The 19,435-nt window shown below is 41.4% G+C and overlaps 1 protein-coding gene across 1 annotated transcript in view; it reads right to left on the bottom strand.

Annotated features, from left to right (window-relative positions):
• ANKRD27 (ankyrin repeat domain 27) overlaps positions 1 to 19,435 on the bottom strand; it is a 393,642-nt gene that overhangs the window by 281,996 nt on the left and 92,211 nt on the right. The window contains exon 3 of the mRNA XM_053701675.1: positions 1,832 to 1,942. Within this exon, the coding sequence (XP_053557650.1) occupies positions 1,832 to 1,942 (111 nt within the window). The remainder of the gene's footprint in view (positions 1 to 1,831; positions 1,943 to 19,435) is intronic.

The following is a 19,435-nucleotide window of genomic DNA, read 5'->3' as shown; positions in this document are numbered from 1 at the left end:
TATAGGCATTTTGAGGTTTGGGAAACTTTGCCCCTACTGGTAGGAATGTATATCCCATACGTCACTAGCTCATGGACTCTTGCTAATTACATGAAAGAAACCTATATATTAATGCGGGGCTATTATAACTATTCCTAGGGCTCAAAAGGCTACCTCTAATGGAAAGCATATAAGCAAAATTGACCATAGTGGATTATAGTGAGGGCATATACATAGCGCCTATTAACTAATATATCCTAGGTCAAAATTAGACCAGGCGCAACGCAGCAGTATATATATATGGGATTTTGTATACAGAATTACACACTATGCTACATATAACCGAGTTGCCTAAACTGAGCTTGAACTACACATCTACAAATAGCTAATACAAGGATATAATTTGTGCTAGGCATGGAAAGATTGGCACTGGAACATTACAGAAAGCTGTGCCATTCAATTTTAGTATTAAGGCCCTTAGGGATCAGTGTGTCCAGTTCAAAAGTCCATCTAGCCTCTCTCTCTGCATAAGTATCTTATTCCGGTCCCCTCCTCTTGTTACCGGAGGGACATGATCAATGAGTGTATATCTCAAATCTGATACATTGTGATTGTTCTGTAGGAAGTGGCGTGCCACAGGTTGTTCTGACTCTTTGTTCTTGATAGCTGCACGGATGGTGCTTCTATGGTTAGCCATCCTAGTCCTAAAATCTTAACTCGTTTTTCCTACATAGAATAAACTACAAGGACAGTGTAGTAAATATATCCCAAATTTGGTGGTGCATGTCAACCTGTGTTTATGGAAGTATTTTTTCCTGTTCCTCGGATGATGAAAGAAGGATCCCGTAAGCATTCCATTACATGTGGTACAACCGCTACATTTGTAGCAACCAGATTTTGTATTATCCAACCATGTCTTTGTCTTGTAGAAATGTGTCAGGTCCGTTTTTTGAAGAATGTATTTTAGAGATCTTCCTCTTCTGAATCCTATCCTTGGTGTGTACATCTTATTGAAGGGTAGTGTATCATCACTGCAGAGTATCTCCCAATTATCCTTTAGAATTCTACCAGACTCATTTTTATCTGCTGAGTATGTCATAGCCAGGGTAATTTTGTCCTCACTCATTACATTCATCTTTTTGTTTCTAACATCCTTGTTATTCAATGCAGATATATGTTCATTTAGAAGTCGATTATGGTACCCCCTCTGTAGGAAACGTTGTCTCATCTCCTCCACTTGTATTTCTGCTTGCTTTCATCTGTGTTATTTTTTTACTACTCTGATGAATTGAGATTTTGGAAGTGTTATCTTCAGTCAAACTCTTCATGGCTGCTCTCTCTTTTTTACTCAAGTTGAATCTGACTGCTTCCTTTTGTTCTGTTGTTGATCTATTCAGATCTCTCTCTCTCTCTCTCTCTCTCTCTCTCTCTCTCTCTCTCTCTCTATATATATATATATATATATATATATATACACATACACACACATGCAGTGTATAGATATCAATATAGGGAAACAGTGGGTTAGCCACATTTCTCTATGTGAGATTTAATTATGCTGCTTTTCACACACACATTACAATGTTAGTTTCTATTTAATTTAAAAAGATTTTGTTGATCTTATATGTAGCAGTATTCAGAAGCATTTGCCTCTAAGTTAAATGAATGCCATTAGCAGCAAATTGGTTAAATATAATAATCTGAAAATGCACCAAATGTAGGTTGGTAATTTAATTTTAGAAAATCAAAACCCAATTCAAAAACAAAACTCATAAAATGAATTAGTTTTCAGTCCATTGGGCAAGAAAATCAAATTAAATTAAACTAATGAACATGAATAAAACTGAATTACCCTTCCATTTTCTGTTTTATAACCTTCTTCTGCAGGCTTTAAAACATAGGATTCAAAAAGACAAGTGGTTTGGATTTTGCTTGAAAGGCTCCCCTTGCATGGGACAAGAACCTAGGAGGGGGAAAAAAAGAAAAATTGATTTGTTTAGTGAGAGATAAAAAGTGCCGATATAAAAATGTTTATTTATACAGAGGGCTTAATTTATGTTTGGGGCGGGCAAACAGAAGCCAAGCAGTGTCTGCTGCCCACATTTTTTTATTGCTCAGGCAAATGCTCATGCAGCCCCACCTCATGCTATTGGCAACCAACAATGTGAGAGCAGGGCCTGTCAATCACCCAAAACAAATGAGTTTGGGGTGATTAAACACCGCCATGAGTGAACCTGCAGTGTAAAGCTGCATCTGCATTTTGACAAAAAAGAGCTCAGGGACATGAAACCCCAAAATGTCTTTCTTGCTTCAGATAGAGCATACAATTTTAAACAACATTCTAATTTACTTCTAGGATGTAATTTGCTTTTTTTCTCTAGGTAACCTTTCTTGAAACAAATACCTATGTAGGTTAAGGAGCTGGGAGCTAGATGCTGATTGGTGGCTGCACATATATGCATTTTGTCATTGGTTTACTAATGTGTTCAGATAGTTCTCAGTAGTGCATTACTGCATCTTCACTAAAGGAAGTCAAGAGAATGAAGCAAAATTGAAAATAGAGCATTTTAAACAACTTTCCAATTTACTTCTATCTGAATCAGGAAAGACAATGTTTGGGTCATGTCCGTTTAATTTGCAGGGGAGAAAAAAAGATGAACTACAAATAAGAGGACTAAGCTTAGCTAGGGTAGTAGTCTACTTATACTGCCTGTCTGGTTGTGAGACCACTTTAAAAGGGACATAGAAGTCAAAATTAAAGAGCCATTACAGTATTAAAATTACAAGCTCTAGTGGACGAGGGGTTAATCACATAGCATTACAGCATCGCTAGGGTTAAAATTACATGTTCTACAGCATTATAGCATGTCATTTTTTAACACTATAATGGCCCTTTAATTTGAGAATTAAGTCAAACTTCAAAATTGCATGCTCAATCTGAATCATGTATTTTTCAACAACTTTCCAATTTATGGTTATCATCGATTTTTTTTTACTTCCCTGGTATCCTTTGTTAAAGGGAAAGTCTACACCTTCTTTATCTTAAAGTCTTACACACACACATATCATCCTGCACCCTTTCTATATCATACAGCAGTAACAGTAAAAAAAAGTAATTTTTAAATGAATATCGTTTCCGGTCACTTTAAAATGGCTGCCAAGCTCTGCCCACTGATGACATCACGATCTGGCCTGCATTAAAGGCTTTACTAGTTACAAAAGACTCACTAATTGGATTCAACAGACTGTCAGTACAATTCAGCAGAGTGCATAGATACAGTTCAGATTGTGATATCATCAGTGGGCAGAGCTTGGCAGCCATTTAAAAGTGACCAGAAACAATATTAATTTTAAAATAACTTTTTTTTTTACTTTTACTGCTGCATGATATAGAAAGGAGTGCAGGAAGATATTTGCAGCTTAATCTAAAGTAAGACTAAGTTTACTAAGTTGTAGACTGTCCCTTTAAAGAGTAATCCTAGGTGAGCTCATAAGTGTGCACATGTTCATAGCCATCTGCAACAATGTTTATAGCACTGTCATGCATAGTTGCAAACTCTGCTGTTGCATAGTGTCTGTAGCATTCTATGGCAACAATGTTTGTAACTATGTATATGTATGTATGTCAGTAGGTTTCATAAACAAATCTGTCTCCAAGATTCCATTACTTTTAAAAATCATAATATCCAAAAATTCAATATGGTTATAATCAATCTTGGTACTAAATTTCAAAAAGCTAACTTTCCTCTTAATATCCCCCCTAAGTTCCACCAGTTGGTCCTGCGTGACCTGCCACACAATGAACAAATCATCAATGTAGCAGAACCACCCCAGGCACAACTGCTGGTACAGGGGGTGAGTATACACATACTGTTCTTCAATAGTATCCATAACCAAACAAGCATAAGCTGGGTACATACAAACTTCAGGGAAGCACTCTGACATTCACTCAGTGTGGTAGACGGCAGACCGCAGTGATCTTCGCATAAGGAACACACCCCCTCTTGGCGTCACAATGACGTGTACACCACTGTCAGCTGTACTGGTGCAATAAATGCAGCGTGCTGTAGTGCAACGTCACATATCCCTTTAATCACACATATTAACCTGCTTTACTACCCATACATTGTGATTTGACTATTGATATATGGGAGGAGTTTTATCAGGTGTATAAAAGATAGCAGTGTACTATGGGAGATTCAATGGTCATTGAGAGAGTCATGTTGTAACATATGAAAGGCGTTTGACCTGAGCTGCCTGTCTTTTTCAACATATGCAGTTTTTACTGTCACAGCTGTGAATGTATTTGCTGTGACACGCTACTTGGAGGAAATTGGAGTAATAAACTCTGCCTTTATTCATCTGCCTGTGTCATGGATCTTTACTGTCCACTGCCTGCTTTCTGGGTGCATCGATCGTTGGTTGTTAAGCATAAGCTGGGGCCACATTTGACCCCATTGCTGTTCCATTTTTTTTCTAAAGAAAAACAAAGTATGCTTACCTGATAATTTCATTTCCATCTGTGGGAGGAGAGTCCACTGCTTCATTCATTACTTGTGGGAAATAAGAACCTGCCACCAGGAGGAGGCAAAGACACCCCAGCCAAAGTCTTAAATACCTCCCCCACTCGCCTCATCCCCCAGTCATTCTGCCAAGGGAACAAGGAACAGTAGGAGAAATATCAGGGTATAAATGGTGCCAGAAGAATAATATTAAAATTTAGGTCCGCCCACGGGAGCAAACGGGCAGGAGCAGTGGACTCTCCTCCCACAGATGGAAATTAAATTATCAGGTAAGCTTACTTTATGTTTTCCATCTTAATAGGAGGAGAGTCCACTGCTTTATTTATTAGTTGTGGGAACAAATACCCAAGCACTAGAGGACACTGAAAAAAACAGGAGGGTGGTAAAGGAGGCGGACCCTATACTGAGGGCACCACAGCCTGCAGAACCTCTCTCGCCAAAGCAAAAACATCAAATTTGTAAAACTTTGTAAAAGTATGTAAAGAGGACCAAGTAGCTGCCTTACAAATCTGCTTCACAGAGGCCTCGTTCTTAAAGGCCCAAGAAGAGCCACAGCTCTAGTTGAGTGAGCCGTAATCCTCTGAGGAGGCCAAAAGGATAATGCTCCTCAACCAAAAGGACAGAGAAATGGAAGAGGCCCTCTGCCCCCTATGCTTCCCTAAATACACCACAAATAAAGACAAAGTCTGTCTAAAATCTTTCGTGGCCTGAAGATAAAACTTCAAGGCTCGAACCACATCCAAGTTATGCAGTAACCTTCCCTTAGACGAAGAAGGGTTAGGACACAAAGAAGGAACTACAGACTCTTGATTGACGTTACGATCTGACACCACCTTAGAAAGAAATCCCAACCCAGTGCGAAGCACAGCTTTATCAGCGTGAAAAACCAGGTAAGGGGGCTCAGATTGCATGGCCTCCAACTCAGAGATTCTGCGAGCCGAAGCAATAGCAAGAAGAAATAGAACCTTCCAGGAAAGAATCTTAATGTCAAGCGCATGCATAGGCTCAAACGGAGCCCTCTGCAACACCTTAAGAACCAAATTTTAACTCCAAGGAGGAGACGAATTTCTAAAGACAGGTCTGATCAAATGAATGAATATCAGGAAGCTCCGCTAGCTTCTTGTGTAACAGCACCGATAACGCTGAAATCTGTCCCTTTAAGGAACTGGCGGCAAGACCCTTATCCAGACCATCCTGGAGAAAGGCCAGAATCCTGGATACCCTAACCTTGTGCCAAGGATATCCATGTTCTTCACACCAGGATAAGTAGGTCAGCCACACTCTCTCAGAAAAACCTCTCTTGGCCAAGACTAGGCGTTCAATCTCCACGCAGTCAGCCTCAGAGAATCAAGATTTTGGTGTAGAAAGGGACCCTAAACCAGCAGATCTCTGCGACAGGGCAACCTCCATGGAGGAGAGAATAACATCCCCACCAGATCCGCAAACCACATCCTCCGCGGCCACAACGGTGCAATCAGAATGGTCGAAGTTTGTTCCTGTTTGATGCGGGCCACCACTCGAGGAAAAAGTGGCAACAGTGGAAAAATGTAAATTGGATTCAACTCTCAAGGCACCGCTAAGGCATCTATCAGCTCTGCCTGTGGGTCCCTGGACCGCGACCCGTATCTGGGTAGCCTGAAGTTGAGTCTGGATGCCATGAGGTCTAACTCCGGCATCCCCCATCTGTTGCAGATCTCCGCAAACACCTCATGATGGAGAGACCATTCCCCCGGATGAAACGATTGTCTGCTGAGAAAGTCCGCTTCCCAGTTTTTCACACCCGGAAGTGGATCGCTGAGAGCGAACAATTGCGAGTCTCTGTCCATTCCAGAATCGGAGACACTTCCCTCAGGGCAAGGGAGCTTCTCGTCCCCCCCCAATGGTTTATGTAAGCCACAAAGTTAATGTTGTCCGAATGGAATCTGATGAATCGGGATGACCCCAGGTGGGGCCAAGCCCTCAGAGCGTTGAATATCGCACAAAGTTCCAGAATATTTATGGGTAGTCTCAACTCCTCTCGAGTCCACTTGCCCTGTGCCCTTCTGACACCCCAAACAGCTCCCCATTGTCACAATCTCACAGGATGGCCTCAAGAAGGATGTCCCCTGGGCCAGCTGTCCCGGGCGGATCCATCAAGAGAGGGATTCCCCTTACCCGGTTGTCCAGAGAGATCTGTTGGGATAGATCTGAGTGATCGCTGTTCCATTGTCTCAACATGCATAACTGAAGAAGTCTGAGATGGAACCTGGCGAAAGGAATGACATCTATGCTGGATACCATGAGCCCAATCACCTCCATACACCTGGACACAGATGGCCTTGAGGAGGTCTGAAGGGCAAGGCAGCTGGTCGCAATCTTGGAACGTCTCTGCTCTGTCAAGAATATCTTTATTGATATAGAATCTATTATCGTACCCAGGAACTCCACCCTGTTGCTGGGCACCAGAGAACTCTTTCCTTGTTTATCTTCCATCCATGGGATCAAAGGAGAAGAAGAAGAGCCCTTGAGTGGTCCTCCGCGAGATTGCAAAACGGAGCCTGAACCAGAATATTGTCCAGATAAGAAGCCGCAGCAATACCTCTGGCTCTCGCTACCGCAAACTGGAAATGTTGGTCAAGAAACACAAATCTTAGGAACCTGACATGGTCCTTGTGGATTAGCACGTGAAGGTAGTTGTCGTCATAAATTGCCCCTCTTGAACTAGGGGCAGGATCGATCTGATCGTCTCCATTTTAAACAATGGGACAGACAGAAACTTGTTTAGGTACTTTAGATCTAGAATTGGGCGGAACGTGCCCTCCTTCTTTGGGACCACAAAAAGGTTTGAATAGTACCCTAGACCTCTTTCCGCTAGAGGTACTGGGACAATTACTCAGAGAAGAGAGATCCCTCACGCACTCTAGAAAGGCGTCTCTCTTCTCTGGTCTTGAGGATAGGTTTGACAGGAGGAATCTGCTCCTGGGCGGATGAGACCTGAATCCTATCCTGTAACCCTGGGTGATAACCTCCAGAACCCAAGGATCCTGTACGTCTCTCATCCAGGCCTCTGCAAACAGTGATAGTCTGCCCCCTACTCAATCCAGCGACGGATCGGGGGCCACCCCTTCATGCCGACTTTGTCTCAGCGGGCTTCTTGATCTGCTTGTTCCAAGAGTTAGCTGGCTTCCAAGATCCCTTGGACTGCTTGGTCTTCGCAGCAGACTGCTGGCATTGAGACTTGTCCGAACGAAAGGGACGAAAAGTAGAGCCCTTAGGCTTGTTCTTATCCTGCGGAAGGAAAGCACCCTTGCCTCCCATGACCGTGGATATGATAGAGTCCAGGCCTGGACCAAAAAGGACTTTCCCCTTCTCAACATGGATTCCAACTTTTTATCGAGGGGAATAGTTGTGTGCTTAGCGAGCGTGAAGATCGCTCAATCCACCTTAGGAATAGCCCCCCATAGTTCAAGCTGAGAGTCCGGAACGGGGAAAAGCTTTTTAAAAGAGGTAGAAGGAGAAAAGGATGAACCCAGTTTCTCCCACCAATTCTCAATAATCGTAGCCATCTTCACGGGGACTGGGAAGGTCTGAGGCACCACCCTGTCCTCATAAACCCTATCTAGTTTAGGGATCAAAGGTTCTTCCGGAAGTTTCAGTTCCAGAACCTCCAATGTAGCAAGCACTTCTTTCAATAAAAAGCACAAATGCTCCATCTTTAACTTTAAATCTGGCTCCTCCGTAGCTGGAGGTTTAGAAGACGCTGATTCCGTCCCGGAGAGAGCGCCCTCCAACGAGTCAAAGGCGGCCTCCTTGTCGGTGTCCTCCTCGTCGGATAATCTATCAGAGAGATCCAACGGAGTAGATGACCCCTGGGACGGAAAGCTATGTCTATTCCTTTGCTTGCGCTTCGCAGGGCGTGGTAGGGCATGGAAGGCCACAGAAACCGCCTCTTGCAACTGGGCAGTGAAATCTGGCGGCCACGAGACCCCTCCTGTGGGAGGATTAGTTTAGTTGGGCCTTGGGGAGCTGCATGTGCAATCGGAGATGAATGTGGGGAACACATATCGCGGCACAGAGAACCCTCAGAGGTGGACGGCTCAGTAGTGCTAAATATCTTATTCTTCTTGGATATTGTAATTTTATCAAAGCATGTGGAACACAGTTGAGCAGGCGGTTCAACCTGTACCTCCTCACAATAAACACAGGCATTAGATTTAATTAAAGAGGGAGTATCCACTAACATATCAGAGTCCTCCATAGCTTGCGCCTTTAATACGGACCGAGATAGATTAAATGGCACCTTTATACACCAATGGCCGGGGCACTCACTACCTCCTATGACCCGGACCACAGAGAAACCGTTACACATCTCCTGCAAATGCCGATCAGGAAAGAGGAAGTTGAAGAGGCCACACCCGGTCATAGAGAAAGCGCGCCAAAAAAGGCTGCACCGATCTTCACCCGAGTGTTCACACAATGCTAGAGCCTCATCTCACACATGACATAGCATTAACACAATAAAGATATTATGCATAAATCCCCCCGTTCAATAATCCCCCTTCCAGGGATATTAACCCTTGATTCCATCAGATAAAAGGAGACACACTGTGACCCTGTCTTCTTGCGTTATCATATGTATATAAATGAAATGATCACACACACAGTCCTTCAAGTGTGACAGGTTAGTAGCCTCGCTCCTGACATGGACTTGAGAGAATAAAGGCAGGCAGCGAAACTCGTTAACACTGATTGCCCAGGAGCTGTTAATATGAGTTGGGATGGTTTCGCAGAGACGACACTCCCTGCATCTCCAGACTCTAACTTTCATCCATGCTCTCACTGAGAGGCTGACAGGATTACTTAAAACTCCAGTCCCACTTCGAAGAATACTATCCTCCATAAGAGACTACTCCGAATCTTCCGACACTTCTCTGCCAACCTCCTGTGACGAAAGGCAAAGAATGACTGGGGGATGAGGGGAGTGGGGGAGGTATTTAAGCCTTTGGCTGGGGTGTCTTTGCCTTCTCCTGGTGGCCAGCTTCTTATTTCCCACAAGTAATGAATGAAGCAGTGGACTCTCCTCCCATTAAGATGGAAAAGCAATTTTCAAACAGAAAAAAAGTTATTAGACAATACCAAGTCTAATAATTGCATAAAGAAATTCAAGCTGGCTGTGAGTATACCGTTGGCTAGCCACCAGAGCTCCCTGTATACTAGCCAATCCCACATGTGGAATGAAAGTGTACAGGGAAGTCACATCCCAGGTTGCCAACAAAACATATTCATTCACATTTACAAACTGTCGAATATTATCAATGAAGTGTGCGGTGTCCCTAATATATGAACTCCCTTTTGTAACCAATGGGGCTAGTACTTTATCCAAAAATTGTGCCGCAGGGATCTAATTGCCGACCCGGTGGATTTCGCAGATTGTTGTGTACTTTAGGTATTATGTAGAATTGTAGGAATACACGATGTTGAGGTAACAAAAATTCACACAATTTATTACTAAAACCCAGATCTAAAATCCTTTTCAATTTTTTTTTTTTTTATACAAATGGGGTTAGAGTCCAATTTTTCTTAAGTCTCTACATCGTTCAACAGTGTCCATAATAGTGATGGATATATCCTTTTCCAGACCCTTTAAAGGGACATTAAACATTAGATAAATGCTAGATAGAATGATGCATTCCAAGAAAAGATTAGGCTGATAATAACATGTAGATGTATTTTTTAAAGTTTTATTAGCTGTTTAAATATTGACAAAAATAAGTGTAAAGTTTTAGTGTCTATAAAACAATGGGGACAGGTATAAAGAGGTCACTAGAGTGTGTAGCCAATGGCTGTGGAGAATACAACAGTGCTCTGCATTTCCATTTCTAACAGGAACTAAAAAGCTCACAATTTCAGAATGGAATTATAGGAAAAAGGGACAAAATAAATAATTTATCATTTCATACTACAATCTCAGTGTTTATTGTCCCTTTAAGACACTGATTTTTTTCCTTTGGACAGATTTGACATAGTGGATCTTGTGGAGTTCGTATTTATTAGAGAATGAACCTCTGCATCCACAATTTTAATAAAGGTTTCAACCGCATGTTGCCTCACTACTGCTTTTCTGTTCACCTCCTGACTTCCAGGAAAGGAGCCCTCACATCCTAATAGTGCGTACATAAAAGGACTTTTGTAGCGATGCTGATCCCAAACTACAAGTAGGATAGGAAACATTACTCTTAAAAGTTTTCTACTGCAGGGCAAGGTATACTAATGCTATCCACAATGAATAGTTGAAACAAACAAAAGTGAACTCAGAAAAAAGCAGGTAAGAGGAGGAGGAAAGAGGGGGAGCGTGCAATTTTAAAAAAAACTTTAAAATGTACTTCTATTATCAAATTAGCTTTGTTCTCTTGGTACCCTTTGTTTAAAAGCATACCTAGGTAGGCTCAGGAGCAGCAATGCACTATTGGGAGGTAGCTGGTGATTAGTGTCTGCACATACTTGTCTCTAGTCATTGGCTCACCAGATGTGTTCAGCTAGCTCCCAGTAGTGTATTGCTGCTCCTGAGCCCACTTGAACAAAGGATACAAAAAGAACAAAGCAAATTTTCTAATAGAAGCAAATTGGAAAGTGGTTTAGAATTGCCTGCTCTGTCCGAATCATACGTTTAATTTTGACTTAAATGTCCCTTTAATACCAGATTTATGGTTTAAGGTGCTCATAAAAAGATGCATAAAATGTTAAAGGGACACTCAAGTCAAAAAGAAAAGAACAGGCAGTTTAAAGACCCTTTCCAATTTACTTTCATTATCAAATTTTTTTTTATATCCACACTTTCTGGGGAACAAGATCCTACTGAGCATGTGCACAAGCTCACAGGGTGTACATACATATACTAGTCTGTGATTGGCTGATGTCTGTTACATGACACAAGGGGCCAGAAAAATGGGAGAAAAAATAAATTTGGGAGAGAAAAAAAATCTACAGCTTATTTGAAATTCAGAGTAAGTGTTATTGCATTGTCTTTATTATGTACTTGTGAAATATGTAGTTCTACTGCACTGAGTGGTCCTTTATTGTAGCTTAGTAACATGAGTATACTAGCATAGTGCTTTATAGGAGCAGTATTAGAAATAGGCATGTGCATTTGGAAGATTTTTAAGGAGCAGCTATTTTCAGAGCTGAACTTTTTTTTGTAAAAGTGCTGCGTATTAAACTCTGGATTTGCGCAGATCTTAATGTGTTGCACTTTCACAAGAAATACGGCTCCCAAAGTAGCCAAATGCTGCTAAGAACTGCCATCTTCCCCATTTGTTTCCTTCCGAATCTTCTGAATGCACATGCCTAGCTAGAAACAATGTTTGCAGCGATGTTATACTTTATAGCAAACGCTGCTTCCATAGAATGCAAAAAAGCATGTGCACACTCTTAAGCCCATTTAACCCTATCTAGGTTTACTCTTCAGCAAAAGAGATACAAAGAGAACAGAGTTTAACAGGATAACAGAAATTAGAAAGATTATAAAAATTTAGCTGGGTCTGTAAGGAAACAAAAAAAAGAGGCATTTCAGATACCTTGCAAGGACTTGTGGGTAGCGAGCGGTTATTAGGTTCCATGGCCTAAATTAATTTGGAAAATCTATTAAAGGGAAGTAAAACCTATTTTTTTCTTTCATGATTCTGATAGAAGTTAGAACAGACAATTTTAAAACCAATTTCCAATTAACTTTTATTATCCAATTTTCATTTTCTTAGTATTCTTTGTTGAAAAGCAGATATGTAAATTCCGGAATGTGAACGTGTCTGCAGCACTATAATGGCACCAATTTTGTAAGATTGTGATACATTTGCAATGCAGCGCTACATGGCATCACTTTTTCCTGCCATGTAATGCTCAAGACGTGTACACATTACTTATCTAGATAGCGCTTCAACAAAGAATAAACATAAAAACAAAGCAAATTTAATAACGGAACTAAACATAACTTTTTTTTAAACTGTATGCACTGAATCATGAAAGAAACATTTTGGGTTTCACGTCCCTTTAATTTTATTTCTTGAATAAAACGGGTAAAAATGTAATTTCTGCACAGTGCATATGACCAATCAAAGCCTTCAGAGTAGTAGTTTGCTTCAAAGTTTCTTGCTAAATTACTTGTAATTTCTAACATTCGGCTCAAACCTATGACAGAGCAACAAAAACATAATTTATGCTTACCTGATAAATTTATTTCTCTTGTAGTGTATCCAGTCCACGGATCATCCATTACTTGTGGGATATTCTCCTTCCCAACAGGAAGTTGCAAGAGGATCACCCACAGAAGATGCTATATAGCTCCTCCCCTCACTGCCATATCCAGTCATTCGACCGAAACAAGACAAGAAAGGAGAAACCATAGGGTGCAGTGGTGACTGTAGTTTAATTAAAATTTAGACCTGCCTTAAAAGGACAGGGCGGGCCGTGGACTGGACACACTACAAGAGAAATAAATTTATCAGGTAAGCATAAATTATGTTTTCTCTTGTTAAGTGTAGTCAGTCCACGGATCATCCATTACTTGTGGGATACCAATACCAAAGCTAAAGTACACGGATGATGGGAGGGACAAGGCAGGAACTTAAACGGAAGGAACCACTGCCTGTAGTACCTTTCTCCCAAAAACAGCCTCCGAAGAAGCAAAAGTATCAAATTTGTAAAATTTGGAAAAAGTATTAAGGGAAGACCAAGTTACAGCCTTGCAAATCTGTTCAACAGAGGCCTCATTTTTAAAGGCCCAGGTGGAAGCCACAGCTCTAGTAGAATGAGCTGTAATCCTTTCAGGGGGCTGCTGTCCAGCAGTCTCATAGGCTAAGCGTATTATGCTCCGAAGCCAAAAGGAGAGAGAGGACTATGTCCATTGCCGCTACCATTAAGCCGATTACTTCCATGCACTGAGCCACTGACGGGCGTGGAATGGAATGAAGGACACGGCAAGCATTTAGAAGTTTTGATAACCTGGACTCCGTCAGGTAAATTTTCATCTCTACAGAATCTATAAGAGTCCCTAGGAAGGAGACTCTTGTGAGTGGGGATAGAGAACTCTTTTCCACGTTCACTTTCCACCCATGCGACCTCAGAAATGCCAGAACTATCTCTGTATGAGACTTGGCAATTTGAAAGCTTGACGCCTGTATCAGGATGTCGTCTAGATACGGAGCCACCGCTATGCCTCGCGGTCTTAGAACCGCCAGAAGTGAGCCCAGAACCTTTGTAAAAATTCTCGGGGCAGTGGCCAACCCGAAGGGAAGAGCTACAAATTGGTAATGCCTGTCTAGAAAGGCAAACCTTAGGAACCGATGATGATCTTTGTGAATCGGTATGTGAAGGTAGGCATCCTTTAAGTCCACTGTGGTCATGTACTGACCCTCTTGGATCATGGGAAGGATGGTCCGAATAGTTTCCATTTTGAATGATGGAACTCTGAGGAATTTGTTTAAGATCTTTAGATCCAAGATTGGTCTGAAGGTTCCCTCTTTCTTGGGAACCACAAACAGATTTGAATAAAATCCCTGTCCTTGTTCCGTCCGCGGAACTGGATGGATCACTCCCATTACTAGGAGGTCTTGCAAACAGCTTAGGAATGCCTCTTTCTTTATCTGGTTTGCTGATAACCTTGAAAGATGAAATCTGCCTTGTGGAGAAGCTTTGAAGTCCAGAAGATATCGCTGAGATATGATCTCCAACGCCCAGGGATCCTGAACATCTCTTGCCCACGCCTGGGCGAAGAGAGAAAGTCTGCCCCCAACTAGATCCGTTTCCGGATAGGGGGCCGTTCCTTCATGCTGTCTTGGGGGCAGCAGCAGGCTTTCTGGTCTGCTTGCCCTTGTTCCTGGACTGGTTAGGTTTCCAGGCCTGTCTGGAATGAGCAACAGTTCCCTCTTGTTTTGAAGCGGAGGAAGTTGATGCTGCTCATGCCTTGAAATTTCGAAAGGCACGAAAATTAGACTGTTTGGCTTTTGATTTGGCCCTGTCCTGAGGAAGGGTATGACCCTTGCCTCCAGTAATGTCAGCAATAATTTCCTTCAAGCCAGGCCCGAATAAGGTCTGCCCCTTGAAAGGAATGTTGAGTAATTTAGAATTTGAAGTCACGTCAGCTGACCAGGATTTAAGCCATAGCGCCCTACGCGCCTGGATGGCGAATCCGGAATTCTTAGCCGTTAGTTTAGTCAAATGAACAATGGCATCAGAAACAAATGAGTTAGCTAGCTTAAGCGTTCTAAGCTTGTCAATAATTTCATTCAATGGAGCTGTCTGGATGGCCTCTTCCAGGGCCTCAAACCAGAATGCCGCCGCAGCAGTGACAGGCGCAATGCATGCAAGGGGCTGTAAAATAAAACCTTGTTGAATAAACATTTTCTTAAGGTAACCCTCCAATTTTTTATCCACTGGATCTGAAAAAGCACAACTGTCCTCAACCGGGATAGTGGTACGCTTTGCTAAAGTAGAAACTGCTCCCTCCACCTTAGGGACCGTCTGCCATAAGTCCTGTGTAGTGGCGTCTATTGGAAACATTTTTCTAAATATAGGAGGTGGGGAAAAGGGCACACCGGGTCTATCCCACTCCTTGCTAATAATTTCTGTAAGCCTTTTAGGTATAGGAAAAACGTCAGTACACACCGGCACCGCATAGTATCTATCCAGCCTACACAATTTCTCTGGAATTGCAACTGTGTTACAGTCATTCAGAGCAGCTAATACCTCCCCAAGCAATACACGGAGGTTCTCAAGCTTAAATTTAAAATTAGAAATCTCTGAATCAGGTTTCCCCGAGTCAGAGATGTCACCCACAGACTGAAGCTCTCCGTCCTCATGTTCTGCATACTGTGACGCAGTATCAGACATGGCTCTAACAGCATTTGCGCGCTCTGTATCTCTCCTAACCCCAGAGCTATCGCGCTTGCCTCTTAATTCAGGCAATCTAGATAATACCTCTGACAGGGTATTATTCATGATTGCAGCCATGTCCTGCAAGGTAATCGCTATGGGCGTCCCTGATGTAATTGGCGCAATATTAGCGTGCGTCCCCTGAGCTGGAGGCGAAGGGTCTGACACGTGGGGAGAGTTAGTCGGCATAACTTCCCCCTCGACAGAACCCTCTGGTGATAATTCTTTTATAGATAAAGACTGATCTTTACTGTTTAAGGTGAAATCAATACATTTAGTACACATTCTCCTATGGGGCTCCACCATGGCTTTCAAACATAATGAACAAGTATGTTCCTCTGTGTTTAAACAGACTAGCAATGAGACTAGCAAGCTTGGAAAACACTTTAAAACAAGTTTACAAGCAATATAAAAAACGTTACTGCGCCTTTAAGAAACACAAATTATCCCAAATTTTGAAATAACAGTGAAAAAATGCAGTTACACTAACGAAATTTTTACAGTGTATGTAATAAGTTAGCAGAGCATTGCACCCACTACAGTCACAACAACTGCCACAGCTCTACTGTGGCTTTTTACCTCCCTCAATACGACTTTTGAAGCCTTTTGAGCCCTTCAGGGAAGTCCTGGATCATGCGGGAAGAAACTGGATGTCTGTGTCTGTAATTTTTGCTGTGCAAAAAAACGCCAAAATAGGCCCCTCCCACTCATATTACAACAGTGGGAAGCCTCAGGGAACTGTTTCTAGGCAAAATTCAAGCCAGCCATGTGGAAAAAACTAGGCCCCAATAAGTTTTATCACCAAACATATGTAAAAAACGATTAAACATGCCAGCAAACGTTTTAAAATACACTTTTATAAGAGTATGTATCTCTATTAATAAGCCTGATACCAGTCGCTATCACTGTATTTAAGGCTTTACTTACATTACTTCGGTATCAGCAGCATTTTCTAGCAAATTCCATCCCTAGAAAAATATTTTAACTGCACATACCTTATTACAGGAAAACCTGCACGCTATTCCCCCTCTGAAGTTACCTCACTCCTCAGAATATGTGATAACAGCAAAGGATCTTAGTTACTTCTGCTAAGATCATAGAAAACGCAGGCAGATTCTTCTTCTAAATACTGCCTGAGATAAACAGTACACTCCGGTACCATTTAAAAATAACAAACTTTTGATTGAAGAAATAAACTAAGTATAAAACACCACAGTCCTCTTACAACCTCCATCTTAGTTGAGAGTTGCAAGAGAATGACTGGATATGGCAGTGAGGGGAGGAGCTATATAGCAGCTCTGCTGTGGGTGATCCTCTTGCAACTTCCTGTTGGGAAGGAGAATATCCCACAAGTAATGGATGATCCGTGGACTGGATACACTTAACAAGAGAAACATTATTTTAAAAGGGTCACTTATTTTTACATACGTAATTGAGCCTTCTGAAAATGATAACAATACAATTAAGCAACATCATTTTGACATTTCTTTCATCTCCTGAGGAATGAAAGCGCTCATTATGTAATTTAAGGCTTAGATATCACCACAGATCAGAACTTTCTTTAAATAAAAACAGAGAAGTAGCTGATTTAACATTTTAACAAAACACAAATGAGATGTCACAAGATCAGCCACAAGACTAATAAACCAAACTGCAGGCCAGCAAAGGGCACAGACATATAATATACATGTTTTAAAACGAATGGCTGCAGAAGTCAATTTTACATTTACTGTTTAACCCCTTAGTGACCAGAGCGTTTTTCAATTTTCTTACTGTTAAGGACCAGGGCAGTTTTTACATTTCTGCGTTTTGTGTTTAGCTGTAATTTTCCTCTTACTCATTTACTGTACCCACACATATTATATACCGTTTTTCTCGCCATTAAATTGACTTTCTAAAGACACCATTATTTTCATATCATATAATTTACTATACATTTGTTTTTATTAATTAGTATGAACATTTTTTTATTTTCTTTTCAAAAAACCAATTTTTTCTAACTTTGACCCCCAAAATATGTTACACATCTACAACTACCAACACCCATGCTAAATAGTTTCTAAATTTTGTCCTGAGTTTAGAAATACCCAATGTTTACCCCCTTAACGGACCAGAAATTTCAGACTAAAACTTCCCCAAAAGACCAGAGTAATTTTAGCATTTTTGCCATCACTCCATTTAAACAGAAATATAGCCTTTTTTTAATATTTACTTATTAAAACTATATATTTTTTTAGTAGACAGACCAAAGTATTGATCTAAACCCATTTTGGTATATTTCATGCCACCTTTTTCTCCACCAAATGCAATAAAATAAAACAAAATGTTCACTTTTTCACAAACTTTTGGTTTCTCACTGAAATTATTTACAAACAGTTTGTGCAATCATAGCAAAAATGGTTGTAAATACTTCTCTGTGATCCCCTTTGTTCAGAAAGAGCAGACATATATGGCTTTGGCATTGCTTTTTGGTAATTAGAAGGCCGCTAATTGCAGATGTGCACCATACTTGAATTGTGCCCAGCAGTGAAGGGGTTAATTAGGTAGCTTGTAGGGTTAATTTTAGCTTTAGTGTATAGATAACCCTCCCACCTGATACATGCCACCCCGTGATCCCTCTCTCAAACAGCTCTCTTCCCTTCCCACCCCCCAATGGTAACCCCCATCTTAAGTACTGGCAGAAAGTCTGCAAGTATAAAAATAAAAGGCTTTTTTTTAAATATATATATTTTCTGCAGTGTAGGATCCCCCCCTTACAACTCAACCTCCCTGATTCCCCCAAACAGCTCTCTAACCCCCCCCCCCCTCTACCTATTAGCCGTTATTTTTTTTTGTGTAGTGTAGCATGTCCCCACCTCATTACCCTTATCCCTTTCCCACATTGGACACCACATAGGTTCCCCCTCTCCCTCATTCCCCCTCCCTGCCGATGCAGCTCAATTTTTTTTATTTTCTGTAGCTTAGTGGTCCCACCCGTCCCCCTCCAGCAATGGGCCGCCCACAGCCTCCCTCCTAACCCTCCCATGCCAACCTCTCTGCATCGGTTAATTACCGGAGGGTATCAAATGTGCTTTGTTCTCTTGGTATCCCTTGTTGAAAAAGAATATGCACATATCCTACACTAGTGGGAGCTGATGCTAATTGGTGCCTGCACACATTTGTCTTTTGTGATTGGCTGACTAGATGTGTTCATAACATTAAACAAGATATGACCAGGCACCAATAAATGTAAAGATGATTTATTTCTCAATCTTTAAAAATATTCCAGTACAGACTTGGTCTGATGCTTTTCGGCTTCTCTAGCGCGCCGTAATCATAGAACATGATTACGGCACGTTAGAGAAGCCGAAACGCATCAGAAAGGTATAGAAATAAATCATCTTTATATTTATTGGTGCCTGGTGATATCTTGTTTAATGTTATATCTATACAAGCAAGGAAGAGCTTGATTTTTACAAACAGGCACACACCCTGTGATGACCGCAACAAAACAGAGGCTAGAACCAGCAGTGACTGCAGAAAACAAGATCGAAGAGAGAAACAAGAGAGAAGTCTTGTTTATACCCCCATCCAACCGGTGCAGTGAACAACTTACAACGTGGATAAAGTGCTTACAGTGGGTATTTATTGTTTATACCAAGTGCCGAGGTAAGCTGGAAGGATCAAGGATATCCAAAATCTCATAAGAAACCAAGAAGGTGTGGGGGCAGCTATAGGCATGTAAGAGGAAACACAGTGAGTAAAGATGCTTAAGGGTCTGCATTGTTTAGAAGTGTAATTGCACGCTGGGACGTTTAACATTGGATTGGGATGCTATAATAGCCCTCTTTATTGTCGTTGCACTATTGAATAGGTACGTTTGTTATACAGAGGCATACAGGGTATTTGTGATATGAATTAGATGTGTTCATCTTGCTGCCAGTAGTGCAATGCTGTTCCTTCAGCAAAGGATAACAAGAGAATGAAGCAAATTTGATAATAGGAGTAAATTGGAAAGTTGTTTAAAATTGTATGTTCTATCCAAATCATGT

The sequence above is a fragment of the Bombina bombina genome, chromosome 1 (assembly GCF_027579735.1).
Source record: "Bombina bombina isolate aBomBom1 chromosome 1, aBomBom1.pri, whole genome shotgun sequence".
Classification (NCBI taxonomy): domain Eukaryota; kingdom Metazoa; phylum Chordata; class Amphibia; order Anura; family Bombinatoridae; genus Bombina; species Bombina bombina.
This window is presented reverse-complemented; position numbering and strand designations above follow the sequence as displayed.